We start from the raw sequence: 19,021 nt of genomic DNA, 5'->3' as shown, positions 1-19,021 counted from the left end.
CTGACAGGATTCAGCCTGGCAGCTCTGAATGAAGGGAGGGGAAGGACTTCCCCAGCCAGGATGGCTCTATCTGACCTCCAGAAGAGGTAGCTACCTCGTTTTGCTGTCTGTTTGAACCCCAGTTCCCCTCCAGGTAAATTTCCCTGTGTGCTCTGCCTGCCTTAGTGGAACCATACCCTGCTGCTACAGCACAGTGACTCTTTGGTAGGACAGACCCAAGTCCACCCAGAGCTGAAAAGCTGAAGCACTGAGTGTATGTGAGTTTTGACTGTTCAAATAAAAAGCAAATTGTTTCTAGGACCAGTTGTGTATCTGTACACACAGACTGGCCACTGCTGGGTTTCCAGCTCCTTCCTACCATTTGCCTGACATTGGAGAGGACAAGAATGAACCCATCAAATTCCCAGTGCCCCTGATGGTGCCATTTTGCAGTTAAGATCCTCCTGGTCCAGGCAGCAGTTGCACAAAAGCACTGATGGAAGATTTATAGCTAAAATATTCATCTTTGTCTCCTGTGGGAGATATCTTTATGAGAGATCTCTGCCTACCCAAAGCCTATCTCCACAGGGCTTGCTTCCCACTCTCTGGCGACATGAGGAAGGACGTTCTGCTTGTTACCAGAAATGATGCAAGCCATCACTGATGAAACCCTTTGCCCACGCTACCTTTCTGTGGTGGATGCAGCCCAGTAGCCAAGGGTACAGTTAGGATCAGTAGGAGAGACTACAATGTAAAAATCAGTCCTGAAAAGGGCATTTCTGGAGCCACAGCACTGAAGGATACAGCTGAGTTGCTCTGAAGTGCATCTTTTCCCTATTTTCTGACACTCTCTTCTCTTTCCTACTTTCTTATTCTCTTTTCTGAGTTTTTACACATATATTAAACATGCTGGTGATAACTCAGTCTTTCAGGCACTCTCATTGGACACAGCAGCCATTTTACTCACAGCTTTCTTCTTGCTATTGCAGCTCCACCAGTGTTCCCCTGGATTCCCCTTATAACCGGAGGTTTCTTCTAGATCTCAAAAAGAGATTGATATAGCAAACCCAAATTCAATTACAAAATATAATAATATCCTCTTCTTGGAAGTGAAGCTGCCCCGTATTCCAGGCTATGGCAGGAGTTTTATGTCTTGAAAAATACTTTTAATAAGTTCTACTTAAAATACGTCCGAGTCCCAATCTGCACGTTGTAATGCTCTCAGCTGAAGATCTGTTCCCTGTCAGTTCCTCGTGGGCTCTGCCAAAGGGCTCTTCTCAGATGTCTTCTGCAGACTTGAACATCAGAATGGCGTTGTAGATCTTCAGGGCAGGACCCAGCTTGATACTGAGTATTTTAACTATGTCGCTCTGGTTCAGGAGCAGAAAGGCCTCACCATCTATCTGCTAGAGGTTAGAAACACAAGAGGAGATGAAGATTAGCATCAAGAGATAGGCAGGATTCTCATTTCTCGTCATTCAATTAAACAGCGTGCTCTGAACTATGGAATGAAAGCATAAACACTGGTCTGAAGACTGAAACCTTCTATTTCTGGCACTCACCCCCTTGCTGCCTTTTCCAAGGGTCTCAGACCTCATCTACCAGCCCTCCTTCTAGAAAGAGAGAAGCCCAACTGCAGGCAAGGCTTCTGGAGAGACCATTAGGAAGATGCTTGTTCAGTAAACCTTCTATTCACTATAATTGCTCTGAAAAGCCAGCAACTGTCAAAAATCCTACAGAGTATTCACAATCTGCAGCCAGAAATGAGACCAGGAAAATCCAGACCACGTGTTTTCAGGAGGCAGCTCTCCAAGAATTAATATATTACACTGATCTACAATGATTAGAAATGTAAAATCACCATTACCTAGTTCATTCATTACATACTGTCCTTGCATAAGACTCTTCAACCCCTGTTAAGCTGTTCAAGGTAAAATAAAAGCCAAACACCCTTTTTTTCAGTCAGCTCTGCTAAAAACCTTAAAGATAAGAAACATTCCAGAGATAAGAACATCTCTCACAACCAGGATGTCCTATGCCCACAGACAAGGCTTTGTTTAAAGGAGAAACCTGAAGCTATTGTGAAATTGTGACATTAAATGGGCTTGCTTAGCACATGGTAAAAGAGATCATGTGCTGTATAAAACAAGGCATAGTAAAGATATGTCACTCTCTGGACTTACATACACACCCTCCTAATCCATCAGCAAGGGGACATTTGAGTAGATTCAAAGTAAGCAAGAGAAAAACATACTACACCTTGTGAAAATACAGGATACTCTATGGAGCAGTGAGTGAAAGCTTAACATGTGATTCTTAAGAAGAGGTTAAAATTTACTTGGCTTTACAAGAACATCCACGGAGACGACCCAGATATAATTAATACAAACCCCAAATGCTGCAGGGAAGAAGCCAAAGATTAATGGACGCAGACAAACAAGATGTGTCTCCCTAAGTCATTCCATTAAAGTCCATTTACAGAGACTGACAGTGTCTCATCCTCTCGCTTGATGTTCACCAGTGCAGCAGATAACACCAGACACTCAGCTCGTCCACAATAACAATTCTTCTATTTCTACTTCCACAGTCTAACTCGGGCTTTTCTGGATGTCAATGACTGGTGGAAGAGAATACATTGAATAAACTTGGACCAACGGATAATGAAAGCAAAGAGCTGGCAACCAGGGGCTTTGGTTTCCCCCTCTCTAACCACACAAGAGACTGCCAGCAAGTTCCTTCACCTCCCAGTATGAGCACTGGAGTAACAGCAGCGCTCCCAGTCCAGAGATGGCCATACGCCATCCTCAAATCTTATGTGCAAGCTGCCTGGAGTCCCCACTACTGCAGTAACATGTTAAAATAGCTTGAAACAAATGGACTGCTGCTTCAATTGAGTAACAGTCAAAAGGAGCAGAAAACTGCTGGAAAACAATCCTACATTTCAAAATGCTTTTGAGCCCAATATTATTGCTCTGCTTCATTTTCACTGCATCGCCTCAAATATGCTTCTTTTAAACTGACCTTTCCTGACCTGGTCCTAGAAACAAGCACAGTATCAGTGCCTGTGCTTTATTATTCCTTTCTTTGTTCCAACTTATTTGGATGGGGTTTAAAATTCTGTGCACAATTTGTTCTCTTTGTTCCTAATGTAAGCAACAACTTATCCCTCTCCCCCCCTGCCAAGAGAAGGCTGCAAGGGATTTATTTATCCTCACCAGGAGCACTCAAAGGCCTGATTACAGCTAATGGAGACTGGAGGTAGAGTTCAGCAGTCCCCTCTCTCACACCTATGCTCTGGCCCAAGCCAAGCTGCTGAAAGGGTTTTAATTTCAAACTGACCATTTGGGTTGAGCATAAACTTGAAAACCAACCCAAGCCCCTCTCATCTGGCACTGGGAATCATACTTGGAGGCTGCAGAGAGGAAGGTATTAAAGTAGAACGTGGCTATGCTGCTCCCTGAACCAGAAAGTGGTCACGGTGTTCAGGACCTGTTTAAATTATGGCCAGAAGAAACGAAGTAGGTTGTGAGTGGCTGGATTCACAAGCAGATTTGTTAGTTCCATCTCACCTCTGAACACAGCTTCACTAGAAATCAGGAGGCACCTTTTACACTCAGCTCCACTGAAAGATTGGTTCATTTGAATGAAATTCATTATTCCCACTCTATTCAAGTAAAGAGTACTGCAGAATATTGTTTATTCCAGAGTATAAAAGAATATTGTTACATTGTGAATGCTGCTTTTTTGCCAGTCTCTCTTTCTTTTGCTTTCTATTTTGTGTGTTCATGTTTTTTAAAACAAGGGAAAACAAAATACAGATACATAAACCCCATAAAATGCACCACAGCCTGACTCACACTAAGAGGAAGCCAGCTCTTCGGAGCAGTCATCTGTTAAAAACCTGCCCTTTCCAGCCACTACAATGTGCAATGCTTCTCCTCAGTGCAGCGGGTGTGCTCAGCACCACACAGAATAGAGAAGGAGCAGCCCCTGCCCTCGAGCTCTTGCAATCAGAGCAGTAGAGTGATGGCAGAAGAGGAGGAACATCTGTGCCAATTAATCAGGGGCTCATAAAGATCCTCCAAGTCACACCTGCAATGTAAGTGGAAGCTGAAGCATTCAACAGAGCCCAAGTGTCTATGATCCATCTGAAGAAATGAGCTAAAACCCAGGATGGACATATCCTGTGCCTGCTGAGGTTTCTCTGAAGCCGTGGTGGTTCTCCACAAGCAGGGACCAGAGTCCAGCCCAGCACATGGTAGCAGTGACAGGACACACCACATGCAGGAGATGCTCTGATATCCCAGCCACTGCTTGGTCAAGGAAAGGTTCCCCTCCTGCTCTCTCCTCAGCCCCTGGGGGAAGCCAGTGATTCCTGGGAAACCCTACAACTGCCAGCCTTGCCAAGAGAAGCAGGCGCATGTGCTTGTTAGAGGGAGCAGATGAGATCTTCACTGCACCATTCCAACAGGACATCTTTATAACGATGCCAAACCCAGCACACAACAGTCCAAGGCAGGATGCTGAGCATAAGCTCAGTGATTGGAACTGCAGGGTAAAATTTAAAGCAGCAGAATGCAATTAGCCATGCTGGAATTCAGCTCCGTGCTGAAGCTGCCTCCTAAATGCCACAGGCTCTTTAATGACAAGACAGAGTATGTCAGTGCATGAGTCTGTGATGGGGTACAAACCACCTCCCTGCCATGGGACACGCAGTGGCACAGAGCAGGATTTGGGCAGGCTTGCCTTACCTCTTCCCTGAACACAGATGCTTGTTCTTTGCAACCAGGTAGACGCTGGATAAAGCTTACAACCTGGAATTACAGGGGAGAAAAAACAATTAAAATGGGATAGCATCAAGCAGAAAGCTCCTACATGAGAGTTCTATACACAAGAATGTTTAAAACTTTAAGACTTAAAGCTCTCCCATTAATAAAGGGTATATATGAAAAACACTACTGGGTTGTGGCTGCAACACCTCTGCAAAGTGTATTCTGGTTATTAAGAATAACCTCTGACCACTTCTCTCTGTAAGGGTCCAGCTTCTCCATTGCTCAAAAGGGTCCTCATAAAACCTCAACTAAAAGCTCTCTATGATTAAGCTATTTTAAACCCATCCAGAAGTTCATCCACTGCTGGGAAGTAAAATTGAAGAGAAAAATGAATTGAGACAGTTTCCTATGATGACATGCCTTTAAGAGACAAGATAAACCAACTGAGTGAGTGCTGCTGGTTTACCAACACACACAGGAGGTTGGGGTTTATTTAATCCGTGGTGGGTGCAGAGGATCCATGAAACCAACAGGATTAAAGGAGTAAAAGTTTCATTTGACATTTCACATCAGGGAAAAACCTTTCTAAGCAGGAAATCTGTGAACATTTGGAATAATCTCCCAGAGACCTGCAAGCAGCCCTTGGATTACATTATGTAAGACTAAGTAGTGCGAGGAGCAGCCGTGAACACAGCAGAGGGTGAGTTAATGTGTGTTGTCTTCTCCAGCTGCAGCTTCACTGCTTCATAGAAGATTTGTATATCGAGGCATAATCAGATCAAACATCTCACACTAATTGGATGCTCCCTTGCAGGAACAGCTCTGTTTCATGAGGCGTATTCATGTGAGTTAGTACAGATGTGACATTTGTTCCATGAACACAAACAAACAGTTAGGAGGGGGTCACTCTCAAACACAAGCTTCCCTTTAACTCAGAATTGTCAGGCTCTTGAGTTGTGTCACTGCATCCCCAGCTGATCCCATATTCATTCCCTTCCCCCAGTTCCGACCACGCGGATCGGAGCTGTCAGCATGGCCTCGGGCTCTGCTCTGCCCCAGCAAAGCTCAGTTTTGGTAACAGCTCCGACTCCCATGGTTTCCATGATGTAATTTGAAAGCAGAGCATCCCTCTCCTGCTTCACCTCATCTTCTGCTCACAGGGACAGCTCCATTTTAAAGTGAACCCCTAAACCCTGTCAGGCAGTGACTCCACATTTTCTTCTGTAGAAGGGCAATCTCCTATTATAGAGGATTATTACAGAGATCTCCTATTATAAACAAGTAACAAAATACTGCTTTCCTTTTGAATCCTCCTTCCCATTCCTTATTATTATATAATATTATTGCATTATTCTACAAGAAACCTGGAGAGGGGCTTTGGACAAGGGCCTACAGGGACAGGTCAAGGGGAATGGCTTTAATCTGTGAGAGGGGAGATTGAGATGAGCTCTGAGGCAGAAGCTCTTCCCTGTGAGGGTGCTGAGGCGCTGGCACAGGGTGCCCAGAGAAGCTGTGGCTGCCCCATCCCTGGCAGTGTTCAAGGCCAGGCTGGACACAGGGGCTTGGAGCAACCTGCTCTAGTGGAAGGTGTCCCTGCCCGGGGCAGGGGCTGGAGCTGGAGGAGCTTTAAGTTCCCTTCAACCCAAACCAGTCTGGGATTCTGTGAATAGAAGAGAGAGGGAAGGGAAGAGAGAGGGAAGGAGGATGCAAAAGGAGAACACAGGAGAGAAGGTCCCTGGGATGAGCCAGACCCTGGGTTCCACTGAGGCTCAGTGACCTGCCTGGCCCATCACTGCTGGGGGAGGAGAGTCCCCAAACCAAGCTGTGGCAGTTGAGGGACAATGGAAGCTCGGGTGCACAAGGCCAGAACACAGCAACACCGTGGGCTAGAGGACACCAACACATCCCCACAGTGGTGACAGTGAAGCCCTAAGCCAAGGGAGAGGGTGAGGCCAGAGGGGCTGAAGATGAGAGTGGGAGAGGGGTTGGACAGGTCAGGAGCACAGTGGGACGGGGTTCGGGAAGCTCAGGGCTTTTCCTTTGAGGAGCCTGCCTGCCCCTCCTGCTGGGAACAACCTCAATGCTCAGAGCTATCTGGTGGAAGCATCTCTCACTACAACTGCACACTGGTGAAGGGAAGGAGGGTGAGAAAGAGCTTTATGGAATTCTGAGAACACCTCAGAAACTCCACGCAACCCTATGGAACGTGCTGATGAGAACCCAGATGTGTGATGTACTGAAACCAGCACAGTACTGGTGCACCTTGTGTGGACAGCGGGAAGGAAGCCTCGCACACCTCTTCAGTATCAAGTTATAGCAGAACTGACAACATCTCATGAGACTACACAGAGAGGAGCTGGATTTAACTGGGATTTAGTAACCCACAAGCAATTAGCAAAAGGACGGTCCCCCCAAGGTATTAGCATCTGATGCAGGATTAAGTAATGAACAATACAACTGTAGCACATCTTAATGTTCTTCTGTGATTCGATATCCTTCACTAGCTGTGCTCTGAAAACATGACAGGAAGCTTTCAATAAATAACCAAGCTGCATTAAAGTAACTACTCTTGTTGTCTGTTCAGTGGTAGCAAGAGATTTTTAGCTTGAGGGCCCCTAAATACTGCTGCTGCTTTCCCATTTCAGCTGTTCTCAACCAACAGAGAATTAAAGCAACATTTTTTTCCTTAATGTGGGTTTTATAAAGTGAAAACAGCTCTTCTGTCTGCAACCAAAGGAGAATTTTACACCCCCATTGCTCCCGTTTCAGATCAGCAGAATGGGCTCCTTTGTGCAGCGGAGTTCAAAGCACAACCCAAAGGCAAGTGTTTGCCCTGTAGGGAGATTGAGGAGCCCAAATGGTGACTGACTGCATCTACTTTGGACTCACTACAGCACAGAAAGTCCTGATGCTTTCATCTGCCAGACCTGGGGCTACATTCCACTGCACATGCTGATCCTGCAAGCGCTCGTACAGCGGCCAAACGGATTCCTATGGGAATCTGGGAGGAACATAATTTGCAAAACCAGATCCCACCTTCCCGAAATCCAAGACAAAACCTGTAATGACTTTAGGCAGCCCATTGTGGTGCTGCAGCTGAGGGGGTTCACGTGCCATTCACACTCCTACTGCAGGCCCAGAGTTCACCCCTTGTTTCAGGCTGCAGCAGAGCACAGTTCAGTGTACTGTGGGTTCTGGATCACTGGATCCCGAGTGCCCTGCGTTCCTGCTCTGTGCTCCCTGCTTCCATTCATCCCTCATCAAACTAAAACCCCAGTTAAATTTACCCAGCACTTGCTTTAAAGGTCAATGGCAAAGGACAAATTGTATTTGGCTTGTGTCCTGACTTGCTTCCTCCATGAACGAGCCTCCATGTTTTATCCAAGAGAAAGAGATCCTGATTTTCATGTCAGAGGATTAAGTGCTTTCTGCCTTTATTGATTTTCTAAAAGGCCTTTTGGAAAAATCACTGGAAGCTTTCTCAAAAGAAGGATGAGAACAGCAAAGCTTTCAGGGAGGTTTTTTTCCTCCTTGCTATGAATTTAATTCAAACTCATTTTTATACCAAAACCACCAAACAACAAAACCACCAGAAGAAAAGGCACACGTTTTAAAGCAGCAATGCTAATGGCTCTATCCCCCTCACAACTGCTGTGGTTCCCGTCTCCTCTGATAGCGCAGTCCCACCGGACTCCAGCATGAAGAGCAAAGTCAAGACTGGATTCCTGTGATGGAAGAGGCACTTAGGGAAAATGCACTTTCTAAAAGTCTCTGAAGGTCCTCCCTGCAGCACGACAAACAGCACCTTCTCCCTGCTTTGCACATTACCTCCATCCTTGCAAGCACAACATCACAGCACATTTCTCTCAAATTAAATGGGCTGTGATTAAGCACCTGGATCCAAATTGTCACCATTTCCCATGCAGAGATACAAGTATTATTTATGCCCTAGGCATCAAGGCAAAACCTGACTACTCAGCACACAAGATACTGTGGCTTTTTCACATGCCACCTAATTACAGGAGACACCTCGAGAGCTAAGGCTGCAGAGGCACGTCCCCAGCTGCACAGCTCCCTGTCAGAAACGAGGGCAGGCTGTGGGCAGTTCTGTTCCAGGGGAATCGGGAGGAGTGGGCATGCACAGTTTGGAATGATCTGCAATGTAAAAGTGAATCAGCAGCAAAGTCACAGGAGAGGGGGAGGGAGATCAGGGAGAAACAGGAGTCTGCTGTCAGAGTCATGTTTCAGGCCTGGGGACTAAAAGATCAAGGGATAATCAAGAAAGGGAGGGAATCCTATTCAGGGAAATAAGCCATGGACACCTGAGTGTTAATAGGGATCCTCTCCCTCCCTTACAAGGGGACTCGGGTATAACTTCTAGCTGTGTCAGCAAAGCAAAGAGAAGAGCATTCCCTAGAAAAGGGAAGTAAATAAAGATATCTTCCAATTAGCACTCCAGAAGAGGAGGGCTCTGCCATTCCTGCACCCCAGGAGAGCACAACAGGGAGCAGGTAACTCACCTCTTCCACAGTCCATTTGGCCACGTGTTTGGCTGTGAGGCCTGAGACCTCTGGCAGGAGCTTGCAGTGCTTCTCCCAGCAGAGATGGAGGCGGTGGGTCGGGTTAGAGGCCAGGGAAGGCATGAAGATGGACTGGTGGAGGGCCTGCTGGAGATCCAGGTCAGGGTCTGGAAAAGGAAATGGGACAAGTCAGAGTGAGGCTTCAAGTAGGAGCAATTACAACAGAGCGGGAGGGAGGGTCACGCAAGGCAGGGTGAGCAGACGGCCAGGCAGGGCTGCTGCATGGCACACTGAGCTTCCAAGGCGTTCTTCCCACCCTCCTGAGAAGGAGAAGGCAAAAGAAAGCTGAGATTGCCAGGCTGGAGGCTTTATCATTAGCTTCATCCCTGGAAAATGATGTCATGCTGCTAACGGAGAAGATGTTTGCAGCATTTTATTGACAAGGTGGAGAAGTTCTGGTAACAGCATCTTCTGCTGGAAACTGATGGCATCGTTCCAGCTTACAGCTGTAGCCAGCCTGGGAAGAGCACTACATGTGCCAGCTGATGGCCTGGGCTCACCACCTCCCCAGGCAGGCTCCCAGGAGTGCTGCAGGTTACCTCCAGACATCAACTCCCTCCTTGTGTCATGTGTCAGCTTTAAAAATCAAGGCAAAAAAGAGGAAGAAAACACCCCTCCCTAATGAGATCACTCGAGTAGTGCAGAGTCATGGTCCTAGGGGGACTTGCCTGGTTACACAACAGGAAGCGAAGCAGAGCAAGGAAACAAGATGGGAAACATTCCTCTGGTTTACAGCACTTACCCTGTGCTGCCCCCTCACCACCTGCCCTGCCCAGCAGTGCACAGGGTGCCTGGCCCCATCCCGCTGTAACCAAAGCTGGCCTTGGCTCTGTGTGCTCAGTGTGAGCACAGAGGGTGGGGAGCAGGCTGGTGTGTGAGGATCTGTGAGGTGTGCAAGTTGCTACGTGTAAAGCACAGAGGAAAACAGTGTTAGAAAGAAGAAGCTAATTTTCACAATTTGCTTGATTCTCACCAGCTGAAGTGAAGCAGCACTGGAGGTAGAGCCCGACCTAGGGAAAGGTCACTCCCCTGTCCCCACTGTGTCACAGAATCATGGAATCCCAACTGGTTTGGGTTGAAGGGACCTTAAAGCTCCTCCAGTTCCAACCCCCTGCCATGGGCAGGGACACCTTCCACTAGAGCAGGTTGCTCCAAGCCCCTGTGTCCAACCTGGCCTTGAACACTGCCAGGGATGGGGCAGCCACAGCTTCTCTGGGCACCCTGTGCCAGCGCCTCAGCACCCTCCCAGGGAAGAGCTTCTGCCCAAGAGCTCATCTCAGTCTCCCCTCTGGCAGGTTCAAGCCATTCCCCTTGTCCTGTCCCTACAGGCCCTTGTCCAAAGCCCCTCTCCAGGTTTCCTGGAGCCCCTTTAGGCCCTGGAGCTGCTCTAAGGTGTCCCCTTCAGGAGCCTTCTCTTCTCCAGCTGCCCCAGCCCAGCTCTCTCAGCCTGGCTCCAGAGCAGAGCTGCTCCAGCCCTCGCAGCAGCTCCGTGGCCTCCTCTGGCCTCGCTCCAACAGCTCCACATCCCTCTTGTGCTGTTGCCCCAGAGCTGGATGCAGGACCTTGCACTTGGCCTTACCTCGGTTCTACCTCCCTAAAGAACGTGGGACAGCATCAAACACAGGTCTCTAATAATGAGACCAAAGAGGCAGGATTTAAAAAAGCATAAAGCTTGAGCAAAAACTACTTAGTTCAGGAGCTCCTGGTAATGACAGGGCACAGGACAGTGCTCCAGGAGGGATATCACCCACTCCTCCCCTGCCTCCCTGCTGCAGGAGGTCCTATTCATGCCCAAGGTTTTACATCCTGCCACATCCCTGTAGGGTGGCCACTGCTTCTGTCACAGACTGTCCCCTTCACTAAGCCCAAATCCTTGGGGGTAAGTGTCCAAACCACAGCCTAATCAAGTTACTTTCCCTTTGAGACAGAAGCAGTGTTCTAACAGTTAAATGTTACGGGCTGGAAGCTCTGGGTAATCATGAAATTACAGGTCAGTGGATTATTGCAGCATTTCCCTCCACTGATTTCCATCCTTGTCTTTCAGGTGAATGTGAAGGGAGGGCAGAGCTTTCCCTGCCAGCTGCAACTGCAGCTTGGAGCTGACCAACTTCTCCAGCTCTGAGTGCACGAGGCAGCACGAGGTAAAAATGAGTATTTAAAAAGCAAAATCAAGCAGCCAAGCACCTGTCCCAGTTTGTGCCTGCTTAGCTATTTTGGATTGAAGACTTATTACCATGTTAAATCCTCCTAAAAGCCTGGTCAGCTCAGTTCTCTGAAATGGCTTTTTATAGTAAATCTGAGAGTTAAGCATATGGTTTGCTAAAGTGATATCAGAAAGCTTCTCTTAAAACTTAACCTGTCATGTACCAGGGGAAAAAACCCCAGGCACTTTCCATTTAATTGCTCATTTTCTTTTCCATCCTCAGGAGAACCTTAAAAAAGTAACAACCAAAATGACTCAGATTATGTTTTTGAATACCCAGGGGAGTCTAAAGAAAGAAGTTGATGGAACTTAAACTATCTGCCAGGTTTTGAGCAGATCTCCCTTGCTGCCCCTGCTGCTCTGACAGCAGAATGGTCACTGACTGACTGGGGAACGAAAACCCCCCTGCCTCTTCAGAGGCGTATGTGGTGGTACAGGAGCTGGGGCAAGCTTGTCTTCTAAGATAATGAATACGAGGCTCCACTCTACGAAGTCCTTTCACTTCTAGGTCATTTTACCCTTCCTCCTCATTTTAAAGGAATCATTACCATTATCATCACCTCTATCATGTGCTTTCTCTTGACTGTGTGGAATCAAAGCGAGCTGTCAAGTTTACAGTGCTCCTTGTGACTGGTATAATGCACTTACAGCACAGAGAAAAAGAAGGAATATTTCACCAACCTTTCCCATTGCTTTCCTGTTTCACCAGCTGGAACTTTATATAGGCATGTGAGCATCCAAGCCTGAAAGCATCAATTACAAAACACTTCAGAACATACATAAATTGACCTAATTTCTTCTCTATATAGATATTACTGGGACTTACAGGAACCAAATCCTTTTCCCCCTTAAAATAAGCAATAGCACTGCTCCATCCCTGACCTCTGTCTCTAAGCTAAGGACTATGCTACTAAACCCACGGCCAGAACTCAGATTTAAGTGCAGGAAAGAGAGGGCCCAAAATAATGGGAGGAAGGGACGAGATTAACCATGTCATTCTAAACCTCTGTTCTGCAAACCTCTGATCAGATTGGGGCTGTTCTGTGATTTACATCTGTATTTCAGCTATAGCAGCAACAGCATCAAGAAACACAACTGCTAATGCACAAAAATACATCAAAAATCTTATTTACTTTGTCTGTTTGGCTTTGATGTCTGCAAAGGAATCTTCTTCACCCCAGTCTCTCTCTTGATTGCTTTCAGACTGTTCCGACAAGCTGTGAACACTGCTTTGACATGACTTTTCACTGTCTTGGGCAGATCTTCTGGCAAGACACATAAATGACAGGCGCTCAGCTGACATCCTCTGTTCCCTTTTCCCGCAGGAGAGCAAAGCTGGCTGCTCCTTGCAAGTGAGAGCAACAGCTACCACCTAGTGGTAGCAGCCTTCCTCTCCCCACCATCATTACTAGTGCAGTGCAAAGTGCTTTTCCTACTCTTCAGCGTGGATTGAGAGAGATTATGTGAAGTAAATCAGCCCCTGAGGACTGAGGCTCTGATCCCAGCAGGTACAAGAAACCCACTGAAACATGTGTGCTGGTGAAATCAAGATATTTAAGAGCTTGAATCTTGATACCTTTGGATAACATTTAAGGGTCTCCATGACTGAGTTTGATGCAGAAACTGAGCTAAGGAGTTGCCCACAGAAGAATAAGGAGTATTATCTGCATATTGAATTCAGACCTCCCACTATCAGGAAATAAAACACTTAGGCGAACAGAAATATATTACCATTTTAGAATGCCATTTATTCTGGGAGAATCCCAAAGCTCCCAGGAGAGCTTTAGGGTAACAGTGCCACTGAAATGAAATGAATTCTGGTGTTGAAGTTAGGAAATGGAGACGCCTGAACATCTCTGGGATGGGAGGAGGCAAACTGGCCCTGTGTGCTAGGGTGGGGAGAGAAGGATCCCTTTTTCTGGCCAAATAGTTCTTGAAAATGTTGTAAAACTAAGCAAATAAACAAACTTTCTAATGGGTATAAACCTTCCTATACAACACAGACCAAAAGAATTGCTGGACTTTGCCCTAGTGAGACTGGATTTGTCCAGACTAAAGGTGACAGTAATAGAAATCTTTGTATCCACAACACATTTTAACTGCCTCCTGCAGGCCAAGAACTTAACACCCAGTTTGCTTCAATGCTACTCAATTCCAAGTTTTTCAGGTAAGAAAAGAAAGTGTCTGAAGGAGCTCAACTTGTTTGCCAAGTGAATCACACACAGAGCAGTGCAATGCAGCAGACTCTGGGGTGGACTGCAGTTACAGTGTAATAGTGCAACATAACCTTGCTTGACATTTTTAGGACAAGGAAGCAAAGGAAAAAGAATATATTTTAAATTGAAATAGCAAAGAAAAATTTATGGAGACAGAATGCAATTTCCTTTGTTGGAATGTGACCAGAGCAGCAGGATTAAGGAATCAAGAAACCTATTAAGGCATGTGAGGGTCTGAAAGTGCACTGCTCTGCGTTAAGAGCGTCTGGGGCATGGGTCAATATTACAGACAGATGAACTCAATGCTCTGCTGCTTCTCTGCCAATTCCTGTGGTTTGCAGCCTTGTGAAATGGTTTTGCTCCCCAGCACCTGCCCAAGAGAAGGATTCAGCTCACCTGGATTGTGGAGAATCCTCCTGAGAAGACTCTCCTGCTCCCAAGAGAAATGGGGCAGGAGTCTCCAGCCTCTTGGCTTTTGGCATGCTGCTGCTGGGGGAAGGCCTCTCCCCGCTCAGGCGGTCCTGTAGCAAGTTTTCTCTGTTGAGGTTCACATCAGAATATGGGCAGCCAACTAACCTGTGTTATACAAGAGAAAAAGGAGAGAGAGAGAGAGAGATGAAGCTGCTTGTTTTAAGTCATAGTGTACCCAACATTAGGTAGACATCTCCATCAACAGACCCAGGAAAAGTGAGACCAGATACGCTCAGGGAGATGTTATTACCCAGGTTTAGGTGCAGGAAAGCAGGGGGCTGGCATGGCAGAGTTAGAAACCAAAGTCATGTTATTAAAGAGTCACGTCGGAGAACAAGAGCAAAGAGCAGCTCTTCCTCTGTAACCTGCTTGTCATGGAACAAGAGAGTCCTGCAACTTCCACTCTGCCACATTATACACTGTTAGATCTTCAGACCTCCCATGAGATTGTTTTCTTGCTCTTTCAGATAGTTTAATCAAGAACAAGCTTCCTTGGGCAAGAGCAGGTAAGAAATCAAAAGGCAGAGTACAAAACTAGCTAGCTCTCCTCCCTCCTGTACCTTCATCATCAGCCCACACTCTCTCCCTTTCTAACTGTCTCCTTGCATGCTGTTCTTGGGTATATTGTTTTATAGAAAAAATCCTTCAGGAATGCTGGAATGTCGGAATTGGAGTGAATTCATCTATGTTGGATTGCACTGCAGTTGTAACCATGACACTGGTGTAAACAGAACCGATGGTGGAACAGCACCTTCAGACACAAGAGGGAGCTGCAATTACAGTTATAACTCTCTCCAGAATAAACACCCCGAGGTAATTTCAGTGCAGAGCAGGGGCTTGTTGCCGCCGTGGTAGCACGGGCAGCGGGCAGAACCCTTCTAAGAACTCCAATACATACGTATAATGTGTTCCATATCGTGGTCCCCTCACATGGCCAACCCCGTGGCAGCCTGGAGTAGGACACGCTTGTCCCAGTGCTCCCACTCGATCAACAGCTCCTGGGGAAGAGAAATAACCAGTCAGAGAGATGTGTCTGCTCCTGCATCTGAAGAGCAGACTGCACCGAGGAGAAGAGTCAACATAACAATTTACTTTACCTAGAGGCACTTGCAAAGCGTGGCCAGTTTTTGCACACCAGCCTACTGGATGGACATCAGGGCTGTCTGCATCGACCCAGAAATCATACTGATGGTCCCAACCATCAAAATGTACCTAAAAGAAGCAGAGCTTCAGTGAGAGACACAGTTAAGGACATGACTCAGCTTTTATTTTATCTTCCCCCTTTGTTTCACCTTGCTCGGCTTGGGGCTGATTCATTCAATCTTTCAGTCCAGCACAATGGTTCTTTGTGCTCAGTGTAACTAGTTCTCTTCCTCATCCTTCCTACAGAACAACCAGACTCTGGTGACACACTCAGATCACAGGGTCTGCAAGGAAGCACAGGCCACGGGGTGCTCTCCAGCACACTCCACACTCAGAGACTAAATCTAAGCAAACACAATTGCTTTATTTAATCTTCTTGTTTTCCAAGAATCTCAAAACACCATAAAAGACAACAAGTTTGGTGGGTTTTACAGTGAACAAGCTAGAACTTTCTGCTGCGTGAGGAGACTACTAATAGAACCCCAGCCTGGTTTGGGTTGAAGGGACTTTAAAGCTCACCCAGTTCCAACCCCTGCCATGGGCAGGGACACCTTCCACTAGAGCAGGTTGCTCCAAGCCCCTGTGTCCAACCTGGCCTTGAACACTGCCAGGGATGGGGCAGCCACAGCTTCTCTGGGCACCCTGTGCCAGCGCCTCAGCACCCTCACAGGGAAGAGCTGCTGCCTCAGAGCTCATCTCAGTCTCCCCTCTGGCAGGTTAAAGCCATTCCCCTTGTCCTATCGCTACAGGCCCTTGTCCAAAGCCCCTCTCCAGGTTTCCTGGAGCCCTTTAGTATTGGAAGACTGTTCTAAGGTGTATCAACTGAGTATGGTGCTACTATATATTGGCAACACTTGACTTCTGCTTGCAATCACAGTGATGAGACCGAGACTCAAATGGCTAATGGGGAGCAAACTCCACTCCTGACCACATAATCATCCTTTAGGAAGGAGACCTGTGGCTGAGATGCCTCTATCAGTGCAGCCTCCATCTTAGCTGGCTCATCCTTAAATTTCCCAGAAGTCAAAGCACAATGCATATTTCTGGCAATATATTTATGTACAAAGAATTAGTTCAAATCCATTTATGTAACAAATTCACACTGGAGGATGAAGCTGCTTCCCACATGCACCAGGGTTCAACTTGGTTTGGGTTTTCCTTTAAGTATGCTAGGAAAAAAATAACTGTCAGGTAACTTCCTAGCAGCAGAACATGAATACTGCCTTCGCTCACACAGACACTGCTAAGAGATGCCAGATCATGCTGTCAAATGCTATTTCCAAATACTTACATTAAAGCAGTAACTAACAATACCAGGCAATTCCATTTCAACAGGACGGAACAACAGAAATCATTCCCAGCTGGGCAGGCCTGTGGGCTGCATCAGCTGCAAAGCATCTGCTTGCTGCTTCTCAGACCAAATGGGTGTTTTTTCTCTGCTGCCAATCACTATATTGCTCAGGACAAGGGCTCTGCCCTTTGAAGCAAGGTCATACCTTAATGCGATGGTCGTCTTTGTCAACTATTGTTGCCACTCTTATCAAGATGGGATTTCTTCTGTCCACAGCCTCTAACTTCATGTTAACTTGGAATCCGTGAGCAGGACGCTGAAAGAGAGGATGTAAGCAGAATGCTAAGGCTGGGCCTTCAGAGCTCCTCACCTGCTCTGAATGAAATGTGCTGATGAAGTTTTCATCTGCTCCTCTGCAGCTCCGGCCCCTGATCTCACCAGCTTCAGAGGTTCAACTCAGAGTTTCCTAGAGGATTAAGCTCTCTGTCTGTCAGCAGCCCAAAACTACTCAAGAGGAAGTCCAAGCTTTCTCAGTGCAGGGGAGTATTTCACACCCAGGGCAAGAGGCACTTCCCTAACAGAAAAAAACGCCTGATATTACCACAAGCTCCAACAAGAACAGACACCACAGTCTGACAGCAAAAACCCTAAAGACAGCAGAGAGATGATCTCACATCCGACAAGGACAGTGCCCAGTTCAGCACCTTCTCACCCCTGAACGCTGGAAACACACCAGAGTGTTTCCTCTCTTCACTACACAATGTGACATCCTTCTTGGCATCAGATGGATTATTTCAAAGTTCACAGAATCCCAGAGTGGTTTGTGTTGAAAGGACCTTAGAGCTCATCCAGTTCCAACCCCTGCCACGGGCCCGGACACCTTCCGCTAGAGCAGGTTGCTCCAAGCCCCTGTGCCCAACCTGGCCTTGAACACTGCCAGGGATGGGGCAGCCACAGCTTCTCTGGGCACCCTGTGCCAGCGCCTCAGCACCCTCACAGGGAAGAGCTTCTGCCTCAGAGCTCATCTCAGTCTCCCCTCTGGCAGGTAAAAGCCATTCCCCTTGTCCTGTCCCTTCATTAAGCAGGTTTCCATCTATTTCTTTTGACAACAACTGTGTCTGCTTGTTACCAACAGCTGCTGGGAACCGTGGTACTGGGACTCGAGAGCGGCTGCAGATGCTGACCTGCCCTTTCCCTCAAACCCCAGCAGCCAAAAGGCTCTGTAAAACCTCCTGCACGGCCTCTGACCTGATGTGTGCCCCTTGCAGCACCCACAGATGTCACCTCTAAGTAACAGACAGCATTTACCAATCCTTCCACTTATCTTGAAATGACTTGACTGCAAATCCCTGCTCTGATCTCCTCAGCTGGGGGTTATGGAGCACTGGATGCTCATTCCAAACACGTCCTTCTTCACTCCTGCACACTAAGGTCAAGATTTTAGCAAGAGATGATAAATCGTGTCTTTGAACAAGCTCAGGTTAATGAAAAGATGATTATAATCACTCTTCCCTCCTAATCTTCCTTACCCTTCCCACTGCTGGGGGCAGGGAAGGAGGCCCACTTCTGAGCCAAGGGGATAACAGGCTCCAAACCTCCTTTCTCTTTAGTCTTTTCACCTGGATGAAGACATTTATCCAGAAGCTTTCAGGCACATGACACACAGGAAGCCACACAATCTAAACTGCTTTTAGTTTTAAGACTGTCTTCTTGAACCCAGCCAACCTTGTCTGTCTTCCTTGAGGAGCCTGAGTGCAGGAGAACAAAATCCTGCCCTGAAGATGAGCCAGGCTATTTATTTAAGTCTTGCTGCCTTTTGGCAATAGCTTATGAATGCTTCTGAATTGACAGCCCACAGAATGAAACAGTGATGCTCACAACGAAGCTGTCTCCTATTGTGGCTTTGGGTAGGGGAGAAGGCAGAAACCCAGACACAAGATCTGCTATTTGGGCTGATGATCAGTGTCTCCAGGCTACGTAAAATAGCTCTTTCAACCTGTTCAAAACTAATTCAGTGAGAAATGCCTGTTCTGGCTCCCAACCTGTATTTTTATGTACTGATTTCCTGTAATTGCTAGCTGGAATAATAATAATAATAATAAAAGAAAATCGATAACTGTGACATGTATTTGCACTTCAGACCAACCAAAGCCAGAAAAATAATGAGGTTTGATCTTGAAAGAGTTCTATTAACTCTTGATATATCAAATGCCTTTTTGTGTGTGTGTGTCTCACCTTCAAAACACAGTCTTGGATGCTAATTTATATTCTGGAGTTTCATCAGAGCCAGAATTGGCCCTTCTGCTATCCCCCCAAAGCCAGATACCTGAAGGAGCAAAACAATGGCTGCAGAAATGTAGGTAAAA

At 46.8% G+C, this 19,021-nt stretch overlaps 1 protein-coding gene across 1 annotated transcript in view; it reads right to left on the bottom strand.

Annotated features, from left to right (window-relative positions):
• Positions 1-870: 870 nt before the first annotated feature.
• The window catches only part of LOC104407229 (lethal(3)malignant brain tumor-like protein 4), a 37,191-nt gene continuing 19,040 nt past the window's right edge, over positions 871-19,021 (bottom strand). The window contains exons 13-21 of the mRNA XM_010016452.1: positions 16,861-16,971; positions 15,319-15,433; positions 15,120-15,219; positions 14,147-14,326; positions 12,668-12,799; positions 12,216-12,277; positions 9,272-9,438; positions 4,731-4,793; positions 871-1,385 (exon numbers count right to left, since the gene is read on the bottom strand). Of these exons, the coding sequence (XP_010014754.1) occupies positions 1,257-1,385; positions 4,731-4,793; positions 9,272-9,438; positions 12,216-12,277; positions 12,668-12,799; positions 14,147-14,326; positions 15,120-15,219; positions 15,319-15,433; positions 16,861-16,971 (1,059 nt within the window). The 3' untranslated portion in view covers positions 871-1,256. The remainder of the gene's footprint in view (positions 1,386-4,730; positions 4,794-9,271; positions 9,439-12,215; positions 12,278-12,667; positions 12,800-14,146; positions 14,327-15,119; positions 15,220-15,318; positions 15,434-16,860; positions 16,972-19,021) is intronic.

Source organism: Nestor notabilis, unplaced genomic scaffold (assembly GCF_000696875.1).
Source record: "Nestor notabilis isolate BGI_N333 unplaced genomic scaffold, ASM69687v1 scaffold13466, whole genome shotgun sequence".
NCBI lineage: Eukaryota > Metazoa > Chordata > Aves > Psittaciformes > Psittacidae > Nestor > Nestor notabilis.
Note: the sequence above shows the minus strand (reverse complement) of the source record. Positions and strands in the feature narration are given on the sequence as shown.